The sequence below is a fragment of the Anopheles funestus genome, chromosome 3RL, assembly GCF_943734845.2.
Source record: "Anopheles funestus chromosome 3RL, idAnoFuneDA-416_04, whole genome shotgun sequence".
NCBI classification, from domain to species: Eukaryota; Metazoa; Arthropoda; class Insecta; order Diptera; family Culicidae; genus Anopheles; species Anopheles funestus.
The window spans coordinates 75,427,134-75,450,686 of NC_064599.1; the positions used below are offsets into that span (position 1 = coordinate 75,427,134).

General features: G+C 40.4%; 3 protein-coding genes and 1 long non-coding RNA gene across 8 annotated transcripts in view; 3 read left to right on the forward strand and 1 right to left on the reverse strand.

Moving 5' to 3' along the window:
- LOC125767025 (SET domain-containing protein SmydA-8) overlaps positions 1 to 23,553 on the reverse strand; it is a 31,056-nt gene that overhangs the window by 4,880 nt on the left and 2,623 nt on the right. The window contains exons 1-6 of one of the 3 annotated variants that reach the window (XM_049433248.1): positions 15,257 to 15,946; positions 14,912 to 15,049; positions 13,132 to 13,254; positions 12,862 to 13,052; positions 12,052 to 12,794; positions 11,672 to 11,954 (exon numbers count right to left, since the gene is read on the reverse strand). In XM_049433248.1, the coding sequence (XP_049289205.1) occupies positions 11,707 to 11,954; positions 12,052 to 12,794; positions 12,862 to 13,052; positions 13,132 to 13,254; positions 14,912 to 15,049; positions 15,257 to 15,418 (1,605 nt within the window). In that variant the 5' untranslated portion in view covers positions 15,419 to 15,946 and the 3' untranslated portion in view covers positions 11,672 to 11,706. Of the gene's footprint in view, positions 1 to 11,291; positions 11,955 to 12,051; positions 12,795 to 12,861; positions 13,053 to 13,131; positions 13,255 to 14,911; positions 15,050 to 15,256; positions 15,947 to 23,553 lie in introns of those variants that run through there. The other 2 variants (XM_049433247.1, XM_049433249.1) reach the window with 2 other exon arrangements.
- Positions 673 to 10,664, forward strand: LOC125767069 (trypsin 3A1-like). 3 transcript variants are annotated; one of them, XM_049433317.1, is made up of 3 exons: positions 673 to 1,218; positions 9,970 to 10,325; positions 10,397 to 10,664. In XM_049433317.1, exons 1-3 carry the CDS (start codon positions 817 to 819, stop codon positions 10,596 to 10,598), a joined length of 960 nt encoding a protein of 319 aa, XP_049289274.1. In that variant the 5' UTR covers positions 673 to 816; the 3' UTR covers positions 10,599 to 10,664. The 3 variants fall into 3 exon arrangements, with proteins under 3 accessions (XP_049289274.1, XP_049289273.1, XP_049289275.1); XM_049433316.1 differs by lacking the exons at positions 9,970 to 10,325; positions 10,397 to 10,664 and adding exons at positions 1,288 to 1,646; positions 1,728 to 2,030 and having other exon boundaries at positions 675 to 1,218; XM_049433318.1 differs by lacking the exon at positions 673 to 1,218 and adding an exon at positions 8,692 to 9,900.
- On the forward strand, positions 3,494 to 5,514 carry LOC125767070 (trypsin delta-like). Its single transcript, XM_049433320.1, has 3 exons — positions 3,494 to 4,702; positions 4,772 to 5,130; positions 5,212 to 5,514. The coding sequence occupies exons 1-3, from the start codon at positions 4,301 to 4,303 to the stop codon at positions 5,411 to 5,413; spliced, it is 963 nt and encodes a 320-aa protein (XP_049289277.1). The 5' UTR covers positions 3,494 to 4,300; the 3' UTR covers positions 5,414 to 5,514.
- LOC125767119 (uncharacterized) lies at positions 16,926 to 23,262 on the forward strand. The gene is made up of 3 exons (XR_007418736.1): positions 16,926 to 19,496; positions 20,402 to 21,306; positions 23,083 to 23,262. It is a non-coding gene; the product is annotated as an uncharacterized LOC125767119 (long non-coding RNA).

Here is a 23,553-nt window from a genome sequence, read left to right on the forward strand (position 1 = left end):
GCTGTCCTTAGAAGATCTAAAAAGACACTGGAAGGAAGGGGACGATAAAACAATTAAACAAATCATGAACTTCATAAGAAAACATAAGCTAGAATTCTAACCAATAGCCCAAACAACCACAAACCCCCAAAAAATTTCCAAATGCCAATATGACTCACAGAAATCGAAAGGCAAATTTAGGGAGAGTTAAATCTCTGAATATGGACAGGGAAACAGAGGTTTCACTGAATATGGGAGCTCACAGACATCCCGCATAATATGAGGAAGACAGTGCTACTCTCTTTAGTTTTGATGTCCCAATTACCATTCCCCTTGGGGCCTCCGAGAAGCTTGATCCGCCACTGGTGCATATATCCTGACGGATGTCAAAACCGGAAGGATACGATGGTTGGGGATGCCGGACCAAGAAGGTGCTCGTCAGCCACCCGATGAGGAGTCGAACGTGTCGGAGCTCAGATGCAGCCGTGAGTGGAGGACTTCAGCCCTAGATCTAATATGTACAACCAAACTTTCATATTATGCAAAAGTTTTGGAACAAATCCTTGAGATAATTTGTTTTAAGCAACATTCGTGATAAGGCAATTTGGATGGAAGAAATGCTTATAAAAAATGTAAAATCCTAGTCGAAGATTAACTCAATAATACGGCAGAGACCGTAGTATTAAATAAACAAATATATAAGATTCGATCTCATCGCTATTTGAACAGATGAAACTTTCTCAAGAAGGTACATTATTGCATGTCTACTGTATATCCTAGTGGAAGAAAACAACTTCGTTTTAGCAACATGCAGCTACGTTTACCGCATATACACGCATGTATATGACGCTGTTAAATAAAGCCAAAACTTCCATCACATGTGTAGGAAAAACATCTGTTGAAAAGGTGATGGATTTTTGGGATTTAAATACGAACACGGATACGGATCGTAACCATACTTGTAGTGAACGAACCATGAAGCAAGTGATCGGTCTAGTGCTTTTGGGACTGTTCTGCAGCAATGCTGTGCTGGCAGATGATAATGTCGAGACTCACACGGATGGCGTATCGCAATCTGGACGTATTGTCAACGGTGTCGGAGTGAACATTCGCCGCTACAAATTTGCGCTGAGTATGCGTTATGATAATCAATTCTACTGCGGTGCTAGTATCGTTACTGCTTCCCATGCGTTGACCGCAGGTCATTGCGCGTATATTGTTCGTAACATTCCAAATATGGTAAGTCGTAACGCAACTTTTATCTGCTCAACCAAACTAATCATAGGACTAACGTACGTTTTTTCGCAGGTCACTTTATACGGAGGTAGCACATCTCCCTACACAGGGGGCTTTACAATTCCGGTGATCACGATAGTGGTTCATCCCAATTACAATCCCAATGCAGCACCCGGAACGTCTGATTTCGATGTAGCTGTCTTAACGGTACCCAGGAACGCATTCGTTGGAAAGCCAAACATGGCTCCGATAGTACTCCAAGGCGCGGAATTACCGGCTGGTACACTTTGCTACGTAGTTGGATGGGGTCGTACAAACATTAACGGACCAGCACCTACAAGTGATTTACGCTTTGCCAGCATGTACATCGTATCGCAGGGTACTTGTGCTGCATCGTGGACCCCATACCCAGATCAACCAATTACGTCTAAGTAAGTATGCAGGTCGATGAAACGTTGCACGAATTATGACTAATGTGCGATCGATTACGATCGTTTCCTTCAACTCCACAGTATGATTTGTGCCAAGTACAGCAATGGAGTGGATGTTTGCAAAGGAGACAGTGGTGGCGCTTTCGTGTGTGGTGGACGACTGAGTGGAATCATTTCCTTCACCAATCCCGACTGTAACAGTGTCTGGCCAGCCGGTTTTGCTAAGATTAGTGCACCCGGCATTCGCAGCTTCATTCGCAGCCAAACGGGAATTCAATATTGATAAAAGATGATCGCGGTGATCGAGTAAATCATTACACTGTCGATAAAATATAGTGCCAACCTATCATGTGGAGACCGGTGCAAATGAATCCGCTATGGAGCAGCAACATCAACAAAAAAAGATTTTTTCTTTTACCATTACAGATTGCCACGCAGTTACCTTCGTAGCGTGTTGCTAAAAAAATGCCAAGAAATGGTTGGCTGGATTGTTGTTGACAACCGGCTGAACAAATAAAACAACTGTTATTCAACCGACGCCGAATGGGTACAAAACCAGCGTGATTGGATGTTATAAAGATCTATTCTGTGAAAAAATAGTCTCTATTTCCCTGAAAGATTATGGGAAAGGATTCTTTTTCCTTCATTTTCTCATAGTTCCGGTATCGGTATGTAGCAGTACCTTTTGTAAAGATTAAACGATCTTTATCTCTATCTTTATCTTTATCCTACCTTTAATAGTAGGAAGTATGATCATGTTTGCACAAGCGTTTGTGTTCAACGAAGCAGACTGTTTGTAGTTTTGTAGTTCAAAACTCGATTTTAGTATTCACACTTTATATCACACGTCTATCCGCTAAGCGACAATTGCTGAGCGTTTAGTGACGGGGTCACACACAACCATTTAGTCCTGGATCACACACAACCAGGATCTGGGGGATCGATGTTGAGATCGTTTCCCCCACAGGACCCCGCTCCGTAGCAACAACTGCACGAGGTTTATTCGACATACCTCCGTGCCACATCTGCTGTTCAGCTGCTGGCCCTCCTCGGCAAATCTTGGACAGTGGAACAAGACGTGTTCCGCCATCTCGTCTTCGTCCGTTGCGAATCGCTGTTCACCGACCTGAGGAAGCGTGCCGAAACCTGTGCAGGTAGTCTCTAGTATGTATGTCTCCTTCCCAACCGTCTTGACAAATCGGAGATCAACGAGAAGGTCCATCTCCCGTTTGATGCTCTGCTCCACATGATCTGCCATTTCTGCATTGATGCAGCTCTAATGGCTTTCCTCTCGGCTGCAGTGAAGGGTTCCTCCTCATGTGCTTTCTAGCAACATGCATGGGAAGCCGTCTATACACCTTGGTCACAGCGTTTTGGTGTTTCTTCACTGTTAGGATGTGCGACCAAACTGGTGCTACATATCTCAACACAGACGTTGCTATGTTGGCCGTTGATGCCAATGTGTTTGCCGTTTTCATAGCCTTCTGGCAGGCTTGCTTCAGGTGGTCCTTGAATCTCAGTCGGTCGTCGATTTTAACCCCAAGGTACTTGAGGGTTCTGGCAGACTCAATGCGTTCTGAGCCTAGCAGTATCGACGCCTTCTGCCAACTGCGTCCCTGGCTAGCATTTTTACTTCCTCGATGGACTCGCCAGTGATTGTCAGGGCGATGTCGTCTGCAAAGCCGGTGAATTGTGTTCCTGGAGGCAGAGGGATCCCTGTGGGACGCACGCTGTATTGCTGATCGTCTTAACACCCTCGTTCGTCTCGTACTGCAACACGCGACCCCCGACGAAGCTCCTCAGCTTCCTGCACAAGTACGCGGTACAAGTTTCATCGATCTTTATCGGCTCAGGTTCAATTTCTGGAGCTCTTGTGTGTCTAGTACGAAAACACATAGGATGTCTCATACATAACTACGGACATCTGCGGCGTTGTGCGACGCGTACACAAAGCTAAAACTAAGGACTAAGGACTATCTATGGCGATGTGTGCAAGCAGGGCGTGTGGAGAAGGAGAATGAACCACGAGCTAGCTGAGCTGTTCAACGCTGCAGATATCTTCACGGTTGTCGAAACCGGGAGGAGACGATGGCTGTGGCAAGTGATGAGGATGCCGGACTCATGCCCCATCAGGAAGGTGCTCGTCAGCGACCCAAACAGGAGGAGTCGAACATGTCGGAGCTCAGATGCAGCCGTGAATGGAGGACGTCAGCCCTAGATCAAGTTTCCTGGAAACGGTTTTGAGTCTTGTGCGTGTCTTCGCGACGTACTCCTGAGCAGGTCATGAAGAAGAAGAAAAAGACGAGTATAACTTCATTTCAGCACGATGTCTAATATGTATACCAAACTTTCATATTGTGCAAAAGTTTTGGAACAAATCCTTGAGACAATTTATTTGAGCAACATTCGTGATAAGGCAGTTTGGTAGGAGGAAATGCTTAATCAGAATGTAAAATCCTAGTCGAAGATTAACTCAATAATACGGCAGAGACCGTAGTATTAAATAAACAAATATATAAGATTCGATCTCATCGCTATTTGAACAGATGAAACTTTCTCAAGAAGGTACATTATTGCACGTCTACTGTATATCCTAGTGGAAGAAAACAACTTCGTTTTAGCAACATGCAGCTACGTTTACCGCATATACACGCATGTATATGACGCTGTTAAATAAAGCCAAAACTTCCATCACATGTGTAGGAAAAACATCTGTTGAAAAGGTGATGGATTTTTGGGATTTAAATACGAACACGGATTTGGATCGTAACCATACTTGTAGTGAACGAACCATGAAGCAAGTGATCGGTCTAGTGCTTTTGGGACTGTTCTGCAGCAATGCTGTGCTGGCAGATGATAATGTCGAGACTCACACGGATGGCGTATCGCAATCTGGACGTATTGTCAACGGTGTCGGAGTGAACATTGCCAGCCACAAATTTGCATTGAGTATGCGTTATGATAATCAATTCTACTGCGGTGCTAGCATCATTACTGGTTCCCATGCGTTGACCGCAGGACATTGCGCGTATGATGTTCGTAACAGTCCAAATATGGTAAGTCGTAACGCAACTTTTATCTGCTCAACCAAACTAATCACAGGATTAACATACGTTTGTTTGTAGATCACTTTATACGGAGGTAGCACATCTCCCTACACAGGGGGCTTTACAATTCCGGTGATCAGTATAGTGGTTCATCCCAATTACAATCCCAATGCAGCACCCGGAACGTCTGATTTCGATGTAGCTGTCTTAACGGTACCCAGGAACGCATTCGTTGGAAAGCCAAACATGGCTCCGATAGTACTCCAAGGCGCGGAATTACCGGCTGGTACACTTTGCTACGTAGTTGGATGGGGTCGTACAAACATTAACGGACCAGCACCTACAAGTGATTTACGCTTTGCCAGCATGTACATCGTATCGCAGGGTACTTGTGCTGCATCGTGGACCCCATACCCAGATCAACCAATTACGTCTAAGTAAGTATGCAGGTCGATGAAACGTTGCACGAATTATGACTAATGTGCGATCGATTACGATCGTTTCCTTCAACTCCACAGTATGATTTGTGCCAAGTACAGCAATGGAGTGGATGTTTGCAAAGGAGACAGTGGTGGCGCTTTCGTGTGTGGTGGACGACTGAGTGGAATCATTTCCTTCACCAATCCCGACTGTAACAGTGTCTGGCCAGCCGGTTTTGCTAAGATTAGTGCACCCAGCATTCGCAACTTCATTCCTAGCCAAACGGGGATTCAATATTGATAAAAGATGATCGGGGTGATCGAGTAAATCATTACACTGTCGATAAAATATAGTGCCATCCTATCATATGGAGACCGGTGCAAATGAATCCGCTATGGAGCAGCATCATCAACAAAAAAAGATTTTTTCTTTTACCATTACAGATTGCCACGCAGATATCTTCGTAGTGTGTTGCTAAAAAAAATGCCAAGAATTGGTTGGCTGGATTGTTGTTGACAACCGGCTGAACAAATAAAACAACTGTTATTCAACCGACGGCGAATGGGTACAAAACCAGCGTGATTTGATGTTATAAAGATCTATTCTGTGAAAAAATAGTCTCTATTTCCCTGAAAGATTATGGGAAAGGATTCTTTTTCCTTCATTTTCTCATAGTTCCGTTATCGGTATGTAGCAGGGGCGGTCCGGTGGTGCATGTGATAAACGGCGCCAGTCCACACGGCCGGACCGGGTTCAAATCCCATCCGGACCGTCCCCCCGTAGCAAGGACTGACTATCCGGCTACGTGGTAAAAATAAGTCTAGTAAGCCAGAAATGGCCGGCGTGACCCCAAGCCAAGAAGAAGGCTCGTTAAAGCCAAGAAGAAGAAGATGTAGCGGTACCTTTTGTAAAGATTAAACGATCGTTATCTCACCTTTAATAGTAGGAAGTATGATCATGTTTGCACAAGCGTTTGTGTTCAACGAAGCAGACTGTTGTATTTGTAGATCAAAACGCGGTTTTAGTATTCACACTTCATATCACACGTCTATCCGGTAAGCAAATCAAAATAAAAAAAGAAGATCGAAACAACCCATCGAAAACATCGCCTAGAGGAGATGTCAAACGCTTTTGACGTTCGGGATCAAACACATGGTGTTGTGCTGGTTACGCACAGGGTTTTTTTTCTTCTTTTTTTTACAAGAAGTTTTAAATCTTCAAAAGACACCCACTATGGCGAACATGGGATTTTCACCCAGTAAAAAACTATCCTTGGTCCCTTGGCATCCTTTCACGGAATTACCTCGCGGTATTACTTCTTGGGAGCACTTAGTCCGCGTTGTTACGTGCTATCATCATTTACACACGCGATCAAAGTGGGTATAGATATCAGGTGGGCTTATCCCTAACGATTTGACAGCTGCGCTGTAGAAAAATGAATTAAAATTTGACGTTTATGGGTTCGATTTTTTGTCAATGTATGTGAGCGAATCCTTCGGAATGTGCTATGTGTGTGAGTGAAAATATATGTATCACAATCGAACCCACAAACTTCTAATTGGTTTTCAATATGTCTACCGCGCCAAAGCTATAAGCCCACCTAGTCTCTTTACCCACTTTGCACGCGATCATCACACTGTACGTCACAATACTGTACACAAAACACTCTCCCCGTCATTACATGCTTAGCAATTGTCGCGTTTGCGAAAGCCTTAGGAGATTAGAAAATTTTTGGATTTTTTTAATATTTTATTATTCTTTTTTTCATTTAAAGCATTATTTGAGTGAAAAGAAACTTGTTTCAACAAATTCGCATTAAAATACATAAAAAAAGTTAAGGCTGTAGCCTCAGAAGGTTGGCAAAATTATAGATTTTTTTAAAATGTTTTGATTATTTTTTATAATTTTTTTAAAGCATTATTTAAGTAAAAAGGAACTTATTTCAACCCATTCGTAATAGAATACACAATTTTGCTGAATTACTCAAATAAAAACTAAGGCTATAGCCTTAGGAAAATTTTCAAGCCTTTTGATTTTTTTTTATTTTTTTTATTATATTTTATTCGTTTTTTTATTTAAAGCATTATTTGAGTGAAAAGAAACTCATTTCAACCAATTCGCATTAAAATCAATCAATTTAGAAAATTTTGTTAAATTACTCAAAAAAGCTAAGGCTATAGCCTTAGGAGATGCATATTTATAGATTTCTTTTGGAAATGTCCACGTGAACAGATTTTTTTTTCGAATAAACAGCCATTCTTCTGTTTTAAAAATAGTATTTATATTCACAATAATTATATACAACACGCACGCGTACTTTAAAAAATAAACAGGCACTCGATTTTTTTAAATTTTACAATATTTAATGACACTCAAACGATTTAATTTTTGAATTTGTATTTGTTTTTCTTGTTATTGCCAGCAAAATCGACCTATCCTGGCCGCCATTACAGAAAATTGTCATGGCGTCAAGTCGCGCTTCGAATAGCGATTTTTCACTGAAAATACACGTGTAGCGACTTTTCGCTTTTTTTATTTGGAGTGTCGAAAAAATTTTCTGAATTGCGTTCGCAAACGCGACAATTGCTGAGCGTTTAGTGACGGGGTCACACACAACCATTTGGCTGGTGATATCTCCATTTCTGTTAAAGCCTCTCCAGGATCTGGCGGATGGATGTTGAGATCGTTTCCCCCACAGGACCCCGCTCCGTAGCAACAACTGCACGAGGTTTATTCGACATACCTCCGTGCCCCTTCTGCTGTTCAGCTGCTGGCCCTCCTCGGCAAATCTTGGACAGTGGAACAAGACGTGTTCCGCCCTCTCGTCTTCGTCCGTTGCGAATCGCTGTTCACCGACCTGAGGAAGCGTGCCGAAACCTGTGCAGGTAGTCTCTAGTATGTATGTCTCCTTCCCAACCGTCTTGACAAATCGGAGATCAACGAGAAGGTCCATCTCCCGTTTGATGCTCTGCTCCACATGATCTGCCATTTCTGCATTGATGCAGCTCTAATGGCTTTCCTCTCGGCTGCAGTGAAGGGTTCCTCCTCATGTGCTTTCTAGCAACATGCATGGGAAGCCGTCTATACACCTTGGTCACAGCGTTTTGGTGTTTCTTCACTGTTAGGATGTGCGACCAAACTGGTGCTACATATCTCAACACAGACGTTGCTATGTTGGCCGTTGATGCCAATGTGTTTGCCGTTTTCATAGCCTTCTGGCAGGCTTGCTTCAGGTGGTCCTTGAATCTCAGTCGGTCGTCGATTTTAACCCCAAGGTACTTGAGGGTTCTGGCAGACTCAATGCGTTCTGAGCCTAGCAGTATCGACGCCTTCTGCCAACTGCGTCCCTGGCTAGCATTTTTACTTCCTCGATGGACTCGCCAGTGATTGTCAGGGCGATGTCGTCTGCAAAGCCGGTGAATTGTGTTCCTGGAGGCAGAGGGATCCCTGTGGGACGCACGCTGTATTGCTGATCGTCTTAACACCCTCGTTCGTCTCGTACTGCAACACGCGACCCCCGACGAAGCTCCTCAGCTTCCTGCACAAGTACGCGGTACAAGTTTCATCGATCTTTATCGGCTCAGGTTCAATTTCTGGAGCTCTTGTGTGTCTAGTACGAAAACACATAGGATGTCTCATACATAACTACGGACATCTGCGGCGTTGTGCGACGCGTACACAAAGCTAAAACTAAGGACTAAGGACTATCTATGGCGATGTGTGCAAGCAGGGCGTGTGGAGAAGGAGAATGAACCACGAGCTAGCTGAGCTGTTCAACGCTGCAGATATCTTCACGGTTGTCGAAACCGGGAGGAGACGATGGCTGTGGCAAGTGATGAGGATGCCGGACTCATGCCCCATCAGGAAGGTGCTCGTCAGCGACCCAAACAGGAGGAGTCGAACATGTCGGAGCTCAGATGCAGCCGTGAATGGAGGACGTCAGCCCTAGATCAAGTTTCCTGGAAACGGTTTTGAGTCTTGTGCGTGTCTTCGCGACGTACTCCTGAGCAGGTCATGAAGAAGAAGAAAAAGACGAGTATAACTTCATTTCAGCACGATGTCTAATATGTATACCAAACTTTCATATTGTGCAAAAGTTTTGGAACAAATCCTTGAGACAATTTATTTGAGCAACATTCGTGATAAGGCAGTTTGGTAGGAGGAAATGCTTAATCAGAATGAAAAAACCTAGTCGAAGATTAACTCAATAATACGGCAGAGACCGTAGTATTAAATAAACAAATATATAAGATTCGATCTCATCGCTATTTGAACAGATGAAACTTTCTCAAGAAGGTACATTATTGCATGTCTACTGTATATCCTAGTGGAAGAAAACAACTTCGTTTTAGCAACATGCAGCTACGTTTACCGCATATACACGCATGTATATGACGCTGTTAAATAAAGCCAAAACTTCCATCACATGTGTAGGAAAAACATCTGTTGAAAAGGTGATGGATTTTTGGGATTTAAATACGAACACGGATTTGGATCGCAACCATACTTGTAGTGAACGAACCATGAAGCAAGTGATCGGTCTAGTGCTTTTGGGACTGTTCTGCAGCAATGCTGTGCTGGTAGATGCTAATGACGAGACTCACACGGATGGCGTATCACAATCTGGACGTATTGTCAACGGTGTCGGAATGAACATTGCTAGCAACAAATTTTTAATGAGTTTATGGCTTGGTAGGCAATACGCGTGCGGTGCTAGCATCATTACTCCTTCCCATGCATTGACCGCAGGACATTGCGCGTATGATGTTCGTAACATTCCAAATATGGTAAGTCGTAACGCAACTTTTATCTGCTCAACCAAACTAATCATAGGACTAACGTACGTATGTTTGCAGATCACTTTATACGGAGGTAGCACATCTCCCTACACAGGGGGCTTTACAATTCCGGTGATCACGATAGTGGTTCATCCCAATTACAATCCCAATGCAGCAACCGGAACGTCTGATTTCGATGTAGCTGTCTTAACGGTACCCAGGAACGCTTTCGTTGGAAAGCCAAACATGGCTCCGATAGTACTCGAAGGCGCGGAATTACCGGCTGGTACACTTTGCTACGTAGTTGGATGGGGTCGTACAAACATTAACGGACCAGCACCTACAAGCCGTTTACGCCTCGCCTACATGTACATCGTATCGCAGGGTACTTGTGCTGCATCGTGGACCCCCTCTGCTCAACCAATTACGTCTAAGTAAGTATGCCTGTTGATGAAACGTTGCACAAATTATGACTAATGTCCAAATTATGACTTCAACGCCACAGTATGATTTGTGCCAAGTACAGAAATGGAGTGGACGTTTGCGAAGGAGACAGTGGTGGCGCTTTGGTGTGTGGTCGACGACTGAGTGGAATCGTTTCCTTCACCAATCCCGACTGTAACGGTGCCTTGCCAGCCGGTTTCGCTAAGATTAGTGCACCCAGCATTCGAAGCTTCATTCGTAACCAAACGGGAATTCAATATTGAAAAAAGAAATGATCGAGTAAATCATTACACTGTTGATAAAATTTAGTGTAATCCCATCTCTTGAAGACCGGTGCCAATGATTGCCAAGAAATGGTTGGCTGGATTGTTATAGACAATAAGCTGAACAAATATAGCAAATATTATACAACGTGAAAAAATTGTTTCTATTTCCTCAAAAGACTTTGAGAAAGGATTCTTTTTTCTTTATTTACTCATAGCTCCGATATCGTTCAGTAGCAGTATGTTTTGCACATACTAAATGATTTTTATCTCACCTTTAACAGTAGAAAACGCATATTTGTATAAGCGTTTGTGATAAACAAATCAGACACATTGTATTGTTCAATAATCGGAAATGTGCCAGATATTGCCAAAGAATCTGTTTAAACACACATTTACGTCATTGCCTTTGGCAGCTATTCGTATTATACGCATAGGAATTGTTAATTTGGGTCAGCACATGGGAAAATCAAACAGATAAACAGATACACAAGCTGCAAAATCCAATTTCGATGAGTCATTAACGAACGGTTTAGTAGTACGAGGGCTCAATCATGAGGTATGGTAAGAGAAATAAGGTCAATCAAATATCTGGAGTCTATCGAGGGTAGTTACGGAGGTGCCGATCTGACCTGTATTGAGAGCAATACAGTTGAAGTTGTCAGCAACTTCTTGAAGTAAAGCGAAAGAATATTTTGATCTTTTAAAACTAATTTTAATATCATTTTCTGGTGAAAGAATCGTAACGGAAAATGTTCCCAACAGCCTTTTTGCTGTATCGTGTATCATTTCGGTCTTATGTTTTGGTTTCGGATGCGGTCAGTGAATAGCCAATAGGTCTACTTATTGGCTATGTCTAACTATTTAACAAATATCTCAATATATATTCAACTAGCGAGTTGCCCATTTTGACTTGCCGTAGGATTAATTTAAACTGTTTGTTTCTTTAATTGTTCATCTACAATTCGTCCTACTGGAAATTCCCATTTCATCATTCTTATCTTTTATAGCTTTTCTTCTGCCGACTTATCATACCGATCTTTTGAATCTCTACCTTTGTCTTCCTCTCTCGCTCTGTCTAGTTTATTAAGATCCTTTCTGTGTGATCTTATTCCTTGATTCCTAGCAATGCTTTAAGGGTGTTTGCATTAACACGCGCCTGAGCACATATTTTACTCTCCATCAGCATGGACGGTTCGTGTAGCAACATTCGTATGCACTCGTTGGCGTTGTGCAGGGAATCTTCTAGCTGTACAGCTGCTGCAGCTGAATTGTTAGATTCTGTGGAACGTCGCCCAAGCTCGGCCAAGGCTGCATGAAGTTCGAACCGAGTGGCTCCGAATGCTCGTGCTTCCGCTGCAAAACAGTAAGCAAATGCATTAATGTGATGAAAATTCTTGTATAATTGTTCTTGTATCATTATAATTATTGTATAATTAAACACATCACATACCTGGACAAATCTTCTCGAACAACGCTATCAAGTCCTGGCATACCTTAATCTTGTTCATCAGCTTATCGTACGGGATCTTCCTGATCGCTTCCGGATTATTGCCTCCGATCACTTGTGACAGCGATATCTTCACATCCACCAGGAACTGATGATTCGGTGCGAGCCACTTCGAGTAGTGCTTCATGTACTTGTTGCAATGATCTTCCCGATGTTTTTCCATCGCTTCCAGATCGATGCGAGCACGCTCCAATATCTGACAAACAGCCGCACCCGTTACCTCCTTCGAGCACCGCAAACACTTCCATTCTCCGGTCCATTGTGCCTTATCCACCGGCAGCAGGTATCCTTTGCACTTGGAGTCCTTCTGAAAGCCGGAACATCGCAGCGCACTAAAGTACGTCTCATACTCGGTCGGATCATTGCAGCGTTCACACTCACAGCGGAACATCTTTGTCTGCTGCAGATGTTCCAACCGATTGCCCGTTGTCCACATCACATCGGTATAGCAGATACTGAGTCGATCACCGCGCCGGATCGCGTTCGGTGCCCAGATAACAACTTCCCCACGGTTCGTGAAACTCTTCGAAAGGTTTGGACGGCACGAGTGTTCCAACATCGATGCCATGTTGTAGATCGCTACCGAGGACGGCTCCATCAGTGGCACTTCGTGTCCATTCACCTGAATAATGCCCACGACACGCAGGATCTCATCCTCATCCCATTTATTTTCACACTTGAAAAAGCTACAACACAATCGGATTGCACTCAGTCAGCATCAAGTACGGAAAAACTACAATCCACAAAACTCACCGTGGAATCAGTTTTGCCACTCCTTCTCGATCGTTGCGCCACTGTTGCGAACCACGCCGTTCGTCTTCGTGCGATTCCAACCGCAACAGTGCTTCCCATCGGGCAGGATCACTTTCCGCCAGCAAAAGACATCGCACTGGCATCAAACATTGGTACGTGGGATGAGGCACATAGAAGTGCTGGATTGAAATCTGGAACGGAGACGTTTAAATTAGTCATCTTTTCAATGGAATCATAAATATCTTATTCAACTAATTGTTCACAACTTACCTTACTGCCCCGGCCGATGGTAAACTTACACTCCGCCTGATGCGCTGGTTGATCTTGACAGGATTTCTTGCAGACAGGCCATCCGCAGCGTTCACATTCTTGGTACTTTTTCTCCTCCAATCCCTAATGTAACCAGAAAGCAAAGTTTTGTTGTAGCAAACACTCAAAACTGGTAGTTAAATTTATTTTCTATTTCGTTTTTATGTTCAACAAGTGACTATAATTTGTTGATTATTTGTCGTATAAATCTGATTTGGAAGTGTAATATTTTTAACTCTCATTGCCTCAAAAACCTTTACGGGTTAGGTTGTTCGGTATCATTGTAGTAACATATTCTGCTTCCCGTAGCAGAACTACTGAATTTCCAACATTACAATGTCCAAAATCGCTGATTTGGAAGGCCACTTTTTGACAAATAGGTGCACTTTCTACACGGAGAAATACGACAATTCTTCATAGCATTTTCATTTGATCGCGACTTAAAGGTGTTTATCAGCTGTAAACAGACCACAGCCGTATCTGATTTCAAGATTTTTTTCTGTCTGGCATCTGTGGGTACACATGCTACATGCTGTTTTGATAGTCCAGCTTTGACTTTTGCGACAGCTGTGTTAAGTGGATAAATTTATTCAGGTTGCAATATTGGTTGTAACCCAAAAGTTTCTACCTGAGAGCCTGGTGGTTTGTCATTGTAGGATTTTCGTTCTGATATAAGCTTGTCCCTTAGTACTAGTATTTAGTTTTACATGATTTTATTTTGACTATCGTATCACCTGGAGCATTAAAATATATGTGAAGATGAAAACTAATCAAGCGATTAGCTGCTCATAAGGCTGACCATTTAAGCTCTCATCAATGCAATGAATCCATCGGGAAACAACTAGTGACTAGATAGCCAGATAGAAATTCTTATTTCAACAGCATCCTTGAGAATTGACTTTTTAATCGGAACTACACATCGTCACAGATGTATTCCGCAAATCCCAGGAATGTTCGGTATGCGAATGCAAATCGTGCCCCAGATGTCGAAGCCCACAGTAATGAGATTAGGCTTGTACCTAGAGATACTTAAAAGAAAATAGGACATATTAGATGATATTCCAGACTGTAATGAATCGATAGTTCCAGCAGTAAATGCTTTATAACTCGCTAACTACCCTGTGAGAAGATCATGTGAGTTTAGTTGCATTATTTGATCGTTCAACTATTTAAAAAGAGACACCTTATTCAGAACAAGCTCTTTTTCTGCCTTCTAAGTTGTATGTAATACTCTTCGTTTTGCCATTTTTTGCCAGAACAAGCTGTCGATCGTTCGATCATTTATGCCATTTACATTTCAGCGGTTGTTTCGTCATCTAACAACGTTTTCCCAAGCATGGCGGCGAAGTGTCTCCATTACCTCACGTCCAGCTTCTTCCCATATGCAATTAACCTTACGATGGGGGAACAATTTGTTAGACAAGAAAAAATTCGTGGCATTATTTATGATCACAAAATCTATTGAATCGTCGTATGCTCTCCAGTAGTTCTGTTTTTAGATAGTATATCTTCGGTTCCTTATAGATAGTGAATACTTCGTTTTCATACTTTGTTGTAATATTTGCATACATTTAGGCGTTAACTTTATAATAATAATTTCAGCGACAAACATTATTCAAACAAAATGAGCGTAACTTTAGATGACAAACGCATGACCCTCTTTTTTTATTAAACTTAAACGATATAACTAACATAATAAAAAAGGCCATTAATCTATACTGAATGCACTATATTTACTCACCTGCAAACATCCGACACAAACCGGACCGGTGATTTGTGCCGGTCCATGTACGAGCGGCGATTCCTTCAGTATGATCTCGCCTGCTTTGATATCTCTCGTTGCCACCAGAAACCGCCCATACTGTTCATTCGAGCAGATCTAATCGAGAACAAAATAGGAAATAGGGAATCACCGGCCATTATTGCTTTGCTTAATTGAAACAAAATATGTACATTACTTCTTTCAGTAACATTTCAACTGAACCACTATTGTTCGATTTCAATGTTTTAAAGAATATTTGCTTGATATAAATATCGAGTAGTTTTGGAATGTTTTTTTAATCACTCCCCAAACGATAGGACCTACTTTAAATGGATGACAGGTGGCCTTGTGCAGCTTCCAGTCTTGTTGCTGATGTTCCACACAGCAGTAGTACACCATCGCACATCGGGCACATCTTTTAAAGGCTTCCTTTTTACAGATCGGGCAGATCTTCTCGATACGATCAGAATCTTCGTCTTCCAGCATTACTGTTTCCAGTGCTAATCTTTCACCAACAAAACCAATTGCACGATCGTTTTGTTCTCACTTCAAACGATCACGCTCTAAATCTGCCACGTGACTTTTAGTGAACTGTTACCCTAGTTCGGTTCAAGTAGGGACAGCACCAGGAAATTGTATTTTTATCTTCACCTTATTTCACACCAAACAGCAGATCGACTTCAAATATCAACACCACACACAAAAAAAAGACAAACTCACGCGAACAATACCGGCGGACACAAATGGTTTGAACGTTTTCGGGTGGTTTGAGATTTTTTTTTATTTTAGAAGACGGAAAATTCTTGTTACTCTTTTGGAAATTAAGGAACAGTCTCTTTATTAGAGATTGATGCGTCTTCAAACTATCAATACACCTTGTACTAAAAGTGCGCACTCTTTCTTGGATCTTCGAGTCTTGGAAACTGTAAAAACACCGACTTAATTAATTTCCGTTAATTGCTTCCCGACGACATGCGAACATCAACTCAAACTAAATTTCGTTCGCAGCGTATTAGAAAGACCTAGCGAACAGATGAATTCATCTTGCAAAATGAACAAAATGGACGGCAGTGCGCAAGCGTCAGCTAGCTTGGGAAACCGTTGATCGTTTCGGCAGAGTTCGGAAATATGTCACAGCATAGGTGCCCCAGTGTTACTATTGCTCTAGTAAAGCAGCTTACCACTGAATTAGTTTATTTAGAAAACACCGCAATGTACACACGCTCGATCACCGTTATGATTTATCGAAAGAAAAAGGCCAATGGCATGAAGTTACACCGAGCGGACAGTAATGGTTTGGAAGAGTTCGAAACATCGGGCATAAATTAGTGCTGGAGATTTATTTATCTCTCGTACGATCGTTAGCGGTTAAAGGAGTATGTAAACGTGGCTGACTTCGGGTGCGATTTTGGAAGGACTACAATTTAATGCAGTTTGCATAGAGCTCAAGATAAGAGGTATAACGATACGCAGAAATAATTGTTCGAGTTCTAAATTTACACATACGATCTTTAACGAATTGTAAACAGCTGATCAGCAATCGGAGAAAGTGTTTACGTGGACTTCTGCTAGGGATCTTTTGTGATCCATAATTAGTTTTAGCTATTTCAAACACAAAGATCTTGCAGGTTTGCTACTAGAATTCATCTTAAAAAGGTGAAATTGCATCATCTTCAAGCGTCTAGAAGAAGCTATAATGCACTAGATGCTAAATAGGAGACACTTCCCGAGAATTCCCGATAGCTCAAGATCTACTACCAGAGTCAATTGTCAAAGATCGCTGTCTGGTATTGTCTGATACTTGATACACAGGTGCGTCAGTCGCGATCGTACTGGGCCTACCTCAATTAACCATCCCCATTAGGGCCACGTTTCAAAACGTCCCTTACGGCGCAATACCGTGAGACAAGCTCGTACAGTTGGCCGACAATAAAGACCGGGTATTTTTGGCGGACAGTTTGAAATTTTGCCAGACGTTTATCTTCCGCCCAAAGCGAAAGTGAACCGCGGTAATGTGCCGCACGTTTGCCGTTTTTGTGACGTTCTAGTGTAGCACGAGTTTTACGACGAGACGTATACGACTAACATTACAGATGCGTCCGATGCTACGCCACGCGCCACATACCGACGATGGTTGGTTGGCCTTTCGCTTTCTTCCTTTCGAATGCGTCTAGCTGCTAATCCAACCGATCGTTGCTACCTCCTACGGCACACCGAAACGCACGTTGTTCGATTAGTTGGTTTAAAAATAGTGTCCCATGTTGCGAAGGTTCGCCACTAAATCTACCATCGGTTGGTGTAGATATGGCGCCCGGAACGATTAGAACCAAAAAGACTGGCAAAAAAAACAATCTGAAGATGATTTACGAACATGCGTGTCTCGACCGGACTGGCCTATTTCTGATTATCTGTCCATTTGAAGATAGATCAGCTTCAAACGACAATTATTGTAAGCTCTAAAAAAAGTGGTTCCATAACATTAATCATAACGATCGTGGCATGCAGATGTTTAACTTAATCTTTCGATTGCTGCAATAAACCATCAGCTTCATTTCAGTTGGAAAATATTTGGCGAGGATATATTTTTGGGGCAGCTTCACCATCAATTAAATAGATTAAAACGAAGTTCCAAATCTTCTATTTGTTTATTCTTCTTTCTTGACCTGGTCATTCGACACAATGGCCAATCTTTCTCTAAATTTTCTTCTAAAAGGAAATCTTCGCAATGCAATGGTGGGCATATTTTGATATGTAGTATATTCATCATACGAAATAGTTAGAGCTATTTTATTCTTCGCGCAACTAATTAGCTTTCTACTTCTTGCTTACTTAGCTTAATTTTATCATACCGTTAGATAGTCAGTGTTTGCTACTAGAAAGTCCTCTGAATTCTAGCCATATTTAATCTAAACTAGTCCTGAATTAAGTATTTGAAGCTTAACAATGATATGAAAACTACCAAGTTTACCATGTGCTTTGTAACACAGGGACAGCATCGACACGTTATCGCACGATAGGACCGTTATCTGATCCTCATCCGGACTATTCTCCCGCAGAATAACTTCTGGCACAGACATCTGAGGGCATGGCCGTCCAAGAAGAAAATGTAGCCATTGGTGCCATCTATCGACCACAGGTTAAAGATTGGCGATCCGTTGGATACCGACCAACTTATAGGCAAAACTTGGTGCAAAAATGAGGAAAATTTTACATTTTCTCAAACAGGGTAAGGAACTTGGTTCCTCGAATAACTTCTGGCACAGACATCTGAGGGCATGGCCGTCCAAGAAGAAAATGTAGCCATTGGTGCCATCTATCGACCACAGGTTAAAGGTTGGCGATCCGTTGGATACCGACCGAGTTATAGACAAAAATTGGTGCAAAAATGAGCGTTATGAAATTTTCTAATTTTTCTAATTTTTTTATTTTTTTATTATTTTTCACTCTTTTTTTATTTAAAGCATTACTTGAGTGAAAAGAAACCCATTGCAACCAATTGGCATTAAAATAAATCAATTTCATTTTTTTGCAAAATTTTTCAAAAAAAACGTAAGGGGTAAGCCTTATGAAATTTTCGAGTGAAAATTTTTTTTGAAATTTTTTTCTGATTTTTTATTCTTTTTTTAATTTAAAGCATTATTTGAGTGAAAAGAAACTTATTGCAACAAATTCGCATTAAATTATATCACATTTAAAAATTTTGCTGAATTGCAGAAAAATGAGGAAAATTTTACATTTTCTCGAACAGGGTAAGGAACTTGGTTGCTCGAATAACTTCTGGCACAGACATCTGAGGGCATGGCCGTCCAAGAAGAAAATGTAGCCATTGGTGCCATCTATCGACCACAGGTTAAAGATTGGCGATCCGTTGGATACCGACCAAGTTATAGGCAAAACTTGGTGCAAAAATGAGGAAAATTTTACATTTTCTCAAACAGGGTATGGAACTTGGTTCCTCGAATAACTTCTGGCACAGACATCTGAGGGCATGGCCGTCCAAGAAGAAAATGTAGCCATTGGTGCCATCTATCGACCACAGGTTAAAGATTGGCGATCCGTTGGATACCGACCGAGTTATAGACAAAAATTGGTGCAAAAATGAGCGTTATGAAATTTTCTAATTTTTCTAATTTTTTAATTTTTTTATTATTTTTCACTCTTTTTTTTATTTAAAGCATTACTTGAGTGAAAAGAAACCCATTGCAACCAATTGGCATTAAAATAAATCAATTTCATTTTTTTTGCAAATTTTTTCAAAAAAAACGTAAGGGGTAAGCCTTATGAAATTTTCGAGTGAAAATTTTTTTTGAAATTTTTTTCTGATTTTTTATTCTTTTTTTAATTTAAAGCATTATTTGAGTGAAAAGAAACTTATTGCAACAAATTCGCATTAAATTATATCACATTTAAAAATTTTGCTGAATTGCAGAAAAATGAGGAAAATTTTACATTTTCTCGAACAGGGTAAGGAACTTGGTTGCTCGAATAACTTCTGGCACAGACATCTGAGGGCATGGCCGTCCAAGAAGAAAATGTAGCCATTGGTGCCATCTATCGACCACAGGTTAAAGATTGGCGATCCGTTGGATACCGACCAAGTTATAGGCAAAACTTTGTGCAAAAATGAGGAAAATTTTACATTTTCTCAAACAGGGTATGGAACTTGGTTGCTCGAATAACTTCTGGCACAGACATCTGAGGGCATGGCCGTCCAAGAAGAAAATGTAGCCAATGGTGCCATCTATCGACCACAGGTTGAAGATTGGCGATCCGTTGGATACCGACCAAGTTATAGGCAAAACTTGGTGCAAAAATGAGGAAAATTTTACATTTTCTCAAACAGGGTATGGAACTTGGTTCCTCGAATAACTTCTGGCACAGACATCTGAGGGCATGGCCGTCCAAGAAGAAAATGTAGCCATTGGTGCCATCTATCGACCACAGGTTGAAGATTGGCGATCCGTTGGATACCGACCGAGTTATAGACAAAAATTGGTGCAAAAATGAGCCTTATGAAATTTTCTAATTTTTCTAATTTTTTTATTTTTTTATTATTTTTCACTCTTTTTTTTATTTAAAGCATTACTTGAGTGAAAAGAAACCCATTGCAACCAATTGGCATTAAAATAAATCAATTTCATTTTTTTTGCAAAATTTTTCAAAAAAAACATAAGGGGTAAGCCTTATGAAATTTTCGAGTGAAAATTTTTTTTGAAATTTTTTTCTGATTTTTTATTCTTTTTTTAATTTAAAGCATTATTTGAGTGAAAAGAAACTTATTGCAACAAATTCGCATTAAATTATATCACATTTAAAAATTTTGCTGAATTGCAGAAAAATGAGGAACATTTTACATTTTCTCAAACAGGGTAAGGAACTTGGTTCCTCGAATAACTTCTGGCACAGACATCTGAGGGCATGGCCGTCCAAGAAGAAAATGTAGCCATTGGTTCCATCTATCGACCACAGGTTGAAGATTGGCGATCCGTTGGATACCGACCGAGTTATAGACAAAAATTGGTGCAAAAATGAGCCTTATGAAATTTTCTAATTTTTCTAATTTTTTTATTTTTTTATTATTTTTCACTCTTTTTTTTATTTAAAGCATTACTTGAGTGAAAAGAAACCCATTGCAACCAATTGGCATTAAAATAAATCAATTTCATTTTTTTTGCAAAATTTTTCAAAAAAAACGTAAGGGGTAAGCCTTATGAAATTTTCGAGTAAAAATTTTTTTTGAAATTTTTTTCTGATTTTTTATTCTTTTTTTAATTTAAAGCATTATTTGAGTGAAAAGAAACTTATTGCAACAAATTCGCATTAAATTATATCACATTTAAAAATTTTGCTGAATTGCAGAAAAATGAGGAAAATTTTACATTTTCTCGAACAGGGTAAGGAACTTGGTTGCTCGAATAACTTCTGGCACAGACATCTGAGGGCATGGCCGTCCAAGAAGAAAATGTAGCCATTGGTGCCATCTATCGACCACAGGTTAAAGATTGGCGATCCGTTGGATACCGACCAAGTTATAGGCAAAACTTGGTGCAAAAATGAGGAAAATTTTACATTTTCTCAAACAGGGTATGGAACTTGGTTCCTCGAATAACTTCTGGCACAGACATCTGAGGGCATGGCCGTCCAGGAATAAAATGTAGCCATTGGTGCCATCTATCGACCACAGGTTAAAGATTGGCGATCCGTTGGATACCGACCAAGTTATAGGCAAAACTTGGTGCAAAAATGAGGAAAATTTTACATTTTCTCAAACAGGGTATGGAACTTGGTTCCTCGAATAACTTCTGGCACAGACATCTGAGGGCATGGCCGTCCAAGAAGAAAATGTAGCCATTGGTGCCATCTATCGACCACAGGTTGAAGATTGGCGATCCGTTGGATACCGACCGAGTTATAGACAAAAATTGGTGCAAAAATGAGCCTTATGAAATTTTCTAATTTTTCTAATTTTTTTATTTTTTTATTATTTTTCACTCTTTTTTTTATTTAAAGCATTACTTGAGTGAAAAGAAACCCATTGCAACCAATTGGCATTAAAATAAATCAATTTCATTTTTTTTGCAAAATTTTTCAAAAAAAACGTAAGGGGTAAGCCTTATGAAATTTTCGAGTGAAAATTTTTTTTGAAATTTTTTTCTGATTTTTTATTCTTTTTTTAATTTAAAGCATTATTTGAGTGAAAAGAAACTTATTGCAACAAATTCGCATTAAATTATATCACATTTACAAATTTTGCTGAATTGCAGAAAAATGAGGAACATTTTACATTTTCTCAAACAGGGTAAGGAACTTGGTTCCTCGAATAACTTCTGGCACAGACATCTGAGGGCATGGCCGTCCAAGAAGAAAATGTAGCCATTGGTGCCATCTATCGACCACAGGTTGAAGATTGGCGATCCGTTGGATACCGACCGAGTTATAGACAAAAATTGGTGCAAAAATGAGCCTTATGAAATTTTCTAATTTTTCTAATTTTTTTATTTTTTTATTATTTTTCACTCTTTTTTTTATTTAAAGCATTACTTGAGTGAAAAGAAACCCATTGCAACCAATTGGCATTAAAATAAATCAATTTCATTTTTTTTGCAAAATTTTTCAAAAAAAACGTAAGGGGTAAGCCTTATGAAATTTTCGAGTAAAAATTTTTTTTGAAATTTTTTTCTGATTTTTTATTCTTTTTTTAATTTAAAGCATTATTTGAGTGAAAAGAAACTTATTGCAACAAATTCGCATTAAATTATATCACATTTAAAAATTTTGCTGAATTGCAGAAAAATGAGGAAAATTTTACATTTTCTCGAACAGGGTAAGGAACTTGGTTGCTCGAATAACTTCTGGCACAGACATCTGAGGGCATGGCCGTCCAAGAAGAAAATGTAGCCATTGGTGCCATCTATCGACCACAGGTTAAAGATTGGCGATCCGTTGGATACCGACCAAGTTATAGGCAAAACTTGGTGCAAAAATGAGGAAAATTTTACATTTTCTCAAACAGGGTATGGAACTTGGTTCCTCGAATAACTTCTGGCACAGACATCTGAGTTCATGGCCGTCCAAGAAGAAAATGTAGCCATTGGTGCCATCTATCGACCACAGGTTAAAGATTGGCGATCCGTTGGATACCGACCAACTTATAGGCAAAACTTGGTGCAAAAATGAGGAAAATTTTACATTTTCTCAAACAGGGTAAGGAACTTGGTTCCTCGAATAACTTCTGGCACAGACATCTGAGGGCATGGCCGTCCAAGAAGAAAATGTAGCCATTGGTGCCATCTATCGACCAACCAAAATAAATCAATTTCATTTTTTTTGCAAAATTTTTCAAAAAAAACGTAAGGGGTAAGCCTTATGAAATTTTCGAGTAAAAATTTTTTTTGAAATTTTTTTCTGATTTTTTATTCTTTTTTTAATTTAAAGCATTATTTGAGTGAAAAGAAACTTATTGCAACAAATTCGCATTAAATTATATCACATTTAAAAATTTTGCTGAATTGCAGAAAAATGAGGAAAATTTTACATTTTCTCGAACAGGGTAAGGAACTTGGTTGCTCGAATAACTTCTGGCACAGACATCTGAGGGCATGGCCGTCCAAGAAGAAAATGTAGCCATTGGTGCCATCTATCGACCACAGGTTAAAGATTGGCGATCCGTTGGATACCGACCAAGTTATAGGCAAAACTTGGTGCAAAAATGAGGAAAATTGTACATTTTCTCAAACAGGGTATGGAACTTGGTTCCTCGAATAACTTCTGACACAGAGATCTGAGGGCATGGCCGTCCAAGAAGAAAATATAGCCATTGGTGCCATCTATCGACCACAGGTTAAAGATTGGCGATCCGTTGGATACCGACCGAGTTGGATGCAGAAAGAAGCCCCTGAAGCAGCAGAAAAGAAGAAAATGGCTTTGATTGGGAATATCATTTGGATTTAGAATGGCAATAATTTAAGAATTTTCAATTAATCAACAATATTCTCTAATCGCCACTCTAATAATACCACACGAATCAAGGTTGAACACTCAAAATGTTTGCTTTTATTACAAAACGCATGTTTAAAGGCAAAGCTGGGTTTGCCGGGTAAGCTAGTAATCAATATAATTAT

Excerpts from the sequence above, each read along its gene's own strand:
- LOC125767069 (XM_049433316.1), top strand. The coding sequence starts at position 817 with ATGTATATGACGCTGTTAAATAAAGCCAAAACTTCCATCACATGTGTA. Across the intron at positions 1,219-1,287 it reads TTCGTAACATTCCAAATATG|GTCACTTTATACGGAGGTAG; the intron begins GTAAGTCGTAAC and ends GTTTTTTCGCAG. Across the intron at positions 1,647-1,727 it reads GATCAACCAATTACGTCTAA|TATGATTTGTGCCAAGTACA; the intron begins GTAAGTATGCAG and ends TCAACTCCACAG.
- LOC125767070 (XM_049433320.1), top strand. The coding sequence starts at position 4,301 with ATGTATATGACGCTGTTAAATAAAGCCAAAACTTCCATCACATGTGTA. Across the intron at positions 4,703-4,771 it reads TTCGTAACAGTCCAAATATG|ATCACTTTATACGGAGGTAG; the intron begins GTAAGTCGTAAC and ends GTTTGTTTGTAG. Across the intron at positions 5,131-5,211 it reads GATCAACCAATTACGTCTAA|TATGATTTGTGCCAAGTACA; the intron begins GTAAGTATGCAG and ends TCAACTCCACAG.